This window comes from Alosa pseudoharengus, unplaced genomic scaffold (genome assembly GCF_046254945.1).
Source record: "Alosa pseudoharengus isolate Yale_2024_CS ecotype anadromous, Long Island Sound unplaced genomic scaffold, YU_APseudo_1.1 YU_APseudo_1.1_scf_7, whole genome shotgun sequence".
NCBI lineage: Eukaryota > Metazoa > Chordata > Actinopteri > Clupeiformes > Clupeidae > Alosa > Alosa pseudoharengus.
Window position 1 is genome coordinate 2,467,100 of NW_027468859.1, and position 2,500 is coordinate 2,469,599.

General features: G+C 43.2%; 1 protein-coding gene across 1 annotated transcript in view; it reads right to left on the reverse strand.

The window, feature by feature from the left end:
• Positions 1 to 2,500, reverse strand: part of LOC143109353 (protein EFR3 homolog B) — a 29,581-nt gene that overhangs the window by 3,690 nt on the left and 23,391 nt on the right. The window contains exon 17 of the mRNA XM_076272065.1: positions 1,633 to 1,681. Within this exon, the coding sequence (XP_076128180.1) occupies positions 1,633 to 1,681 (49 nt within the window). The remainder of the gene's footprint in view (positions 1 to 1,632; positions 1,682 to 2,500) is intronic.

Sequence of the window (2,500 nt, forward strand, 5' to 3'; positions counted from 1 at the left end):
GTGTGTGTGTGTGTGGGCTTACCGATGGCGTAGTGTGTGTGTGTGTGTGTGTAGTGCGTGTGTGTGTGTGGGCTTACCGATGGCATTGTGTGTGTGTGTGTGTGTGGGCTTACCGATGGCGTTGTGTGTGTGTGTGTGTGTGGGCTAGGGTTGGGCACCGAAACACGGTTCTAATATGGCACCGGTGCCGACACAAACGGTAGTAACTGCATCGAATAACAACGTGGATTTCGGTGCCTCATTTCGGTGCTTAAATAGCGTTTAAAAAAAAAATAAAAAATTATACGAGGCATCACTGCATGTCATGCGCCATCTCTAACGTCTTGCTCTGATAGCAACACATCCAGATACCGTTAGCTAACATATGATAAACACTGGATGTATAAACCAGAGGGGTGCACCACATAGGCGAGTGGACAGTGTTTGACAGCTTGCGTGAGCCCAAGTAGCTTACTTTAAAGCGATATCGCGAGCTACTGTCAAAATCTAGCAGTGGGCCTAACTACACACAAGCAAAAGGCTATGAAACAACGTCAACAGTAGGCTAGCCTATACATTACACAATATCCTTGCTAATGCGCTAACTGACATTTATTTGAAATGTTATCAGCAAAGTTGTAAGGTGAAAACTTTATTTCACGGTGTGTTAAACAACATAATGGCATGATATTAATCTTACATGTGCATGAGGCCCATATAGCATCACAATGAATATGAAGATCATGTTAAAAGTTAGCTGGCAAAAACATAAATATGTAGGTTACATACCTGATGTCACTGAGCTGTCAAAGAGGCTACGAAACCATCTCCGTACGTTATCGCTAATTAAATTCAGCTGACTGGTGTTAGCGCATAGCCATAGTTGCTGTTAAAATGCCTACTAGGCTAGCCCTGGGAATCTAAACACTTCAACACCGACATGTAGCCTAACATGTTCAAAACTACTGCGTGTTATGGGTTAAGGCAAGAAATTTCTTGAAGCATTTGGGAACACACTGAATTAACTGGAAAATAGAGTCCCTGTTAGATTAGCTTGCTTTCAAATGCCGTTGTCCATGACCTGGCAGTTTTATGGCAAGCGGTTTTAACATGCATTATGGCAAACCGCCTACACTGGGTAAACCATAGACTGTTCTATATACAGTCTATGGGGTAAACTTGAAAGCAGAGCTCACCATTGTGTGTGCATGCATGGCAAGCTGTTTTAACATTTAAATGTATTATTCGTAGGAACAATGAGATATTGATAGTAAATTGAACATAACAGTTCAATTTCATGTTCAAAATTGTCTTATCAATAAAAAAAAATCAATTCATGCTTTAGACCATTTTAATTTAAAACATTTTAAAAACAAAGTACCGGTTCAGGCACCGTTTCGGCACCGTTTTAAAAGTATTGATTTAGCACCGGTATCGGATAAAACCCAAACGATACCCAACCCTAGTGTGGGCTTACCGATGGCGTAGTGTGTGCATGTGTGTGTGTGTGTGTGTGTATGTGTGTGTGTGTGTGTGTGTGTGTGTGTGTGTGTGGGCTTACCGATGGCATTGTGTGTGTGTGTGTGTGTGTGTGTGTGTGTGTGTGGGGGCTTACCGATGGCGTTGTGTGTGTGTGTGTGTGTGTGGGCTTACCGATGGCGTTCTTCAGGGTCTGGAAGGTGATCTCCTCAGCAGGGGTTCTCTGCAGGGAACAGGAGGAACACGGTATTACGAGAAGACAAGCACTAGTTTGTGTGTGTGTGTGTTGTATGTATGTGCGTGTGTGGGTGTATAGTGTGTGAGTGTGTGTGTGTGTGTGTGTGTGTGTGTGTAGTGTATGTATAGGGTGTGTGTGTGTGTTTGTGTGTGTGCATGCATGCATGTGTGTTTGTGTGCGAGTGTGTACGTATGTGTGTGTGAGTGTGCACGTGTGTGTGTGTGTGTGTGTGAGTGAGTGTGTGTCTGCGTGTGTGTGTGTGTGTGTGTGTGAGTCAATGTTGTGCCAGTTCACAGCTTTTCTGAACTAGTTCAAGTTCAGTTCATACATGCTCAAAGTGAACAGTTCACGTTCAAAGTTCACAATTTTAATTCTGAACTAGTTCAAAGTTCAGTTCATTTGACTTTTTTCGTGAGATATTCAAATAAATACTTTTTATTTACACTACGAGCTAGAAATCACTATACGTTCTTTGAAGCTGCTCATTGTAGACATTTTCTCATGACACTGCAATTGTGGGTTTCTTACCAGGTGATGAAACTTGCAGCAGTACAGACAAGGTAGACCAGTCTCCGTGCCATCACTTCCACTAGCCAGTTTTTTTTAAATTGCAGCGCTTTCTCTCACTCTCCTCATTGGTCTCTCTCTCTCTCTCTCTCCTCCAGCCCTCCGCGCTCTCGTCGTTGCCTGCTACGCGGCGTTGCTATGCTAGATTCTGCAACTGCTGCTCCATTTCCATTCCCAACGATGATATTATAGACGCCATGTTCATTCATAGACTACAACTCAACGTTAGGCTACAGG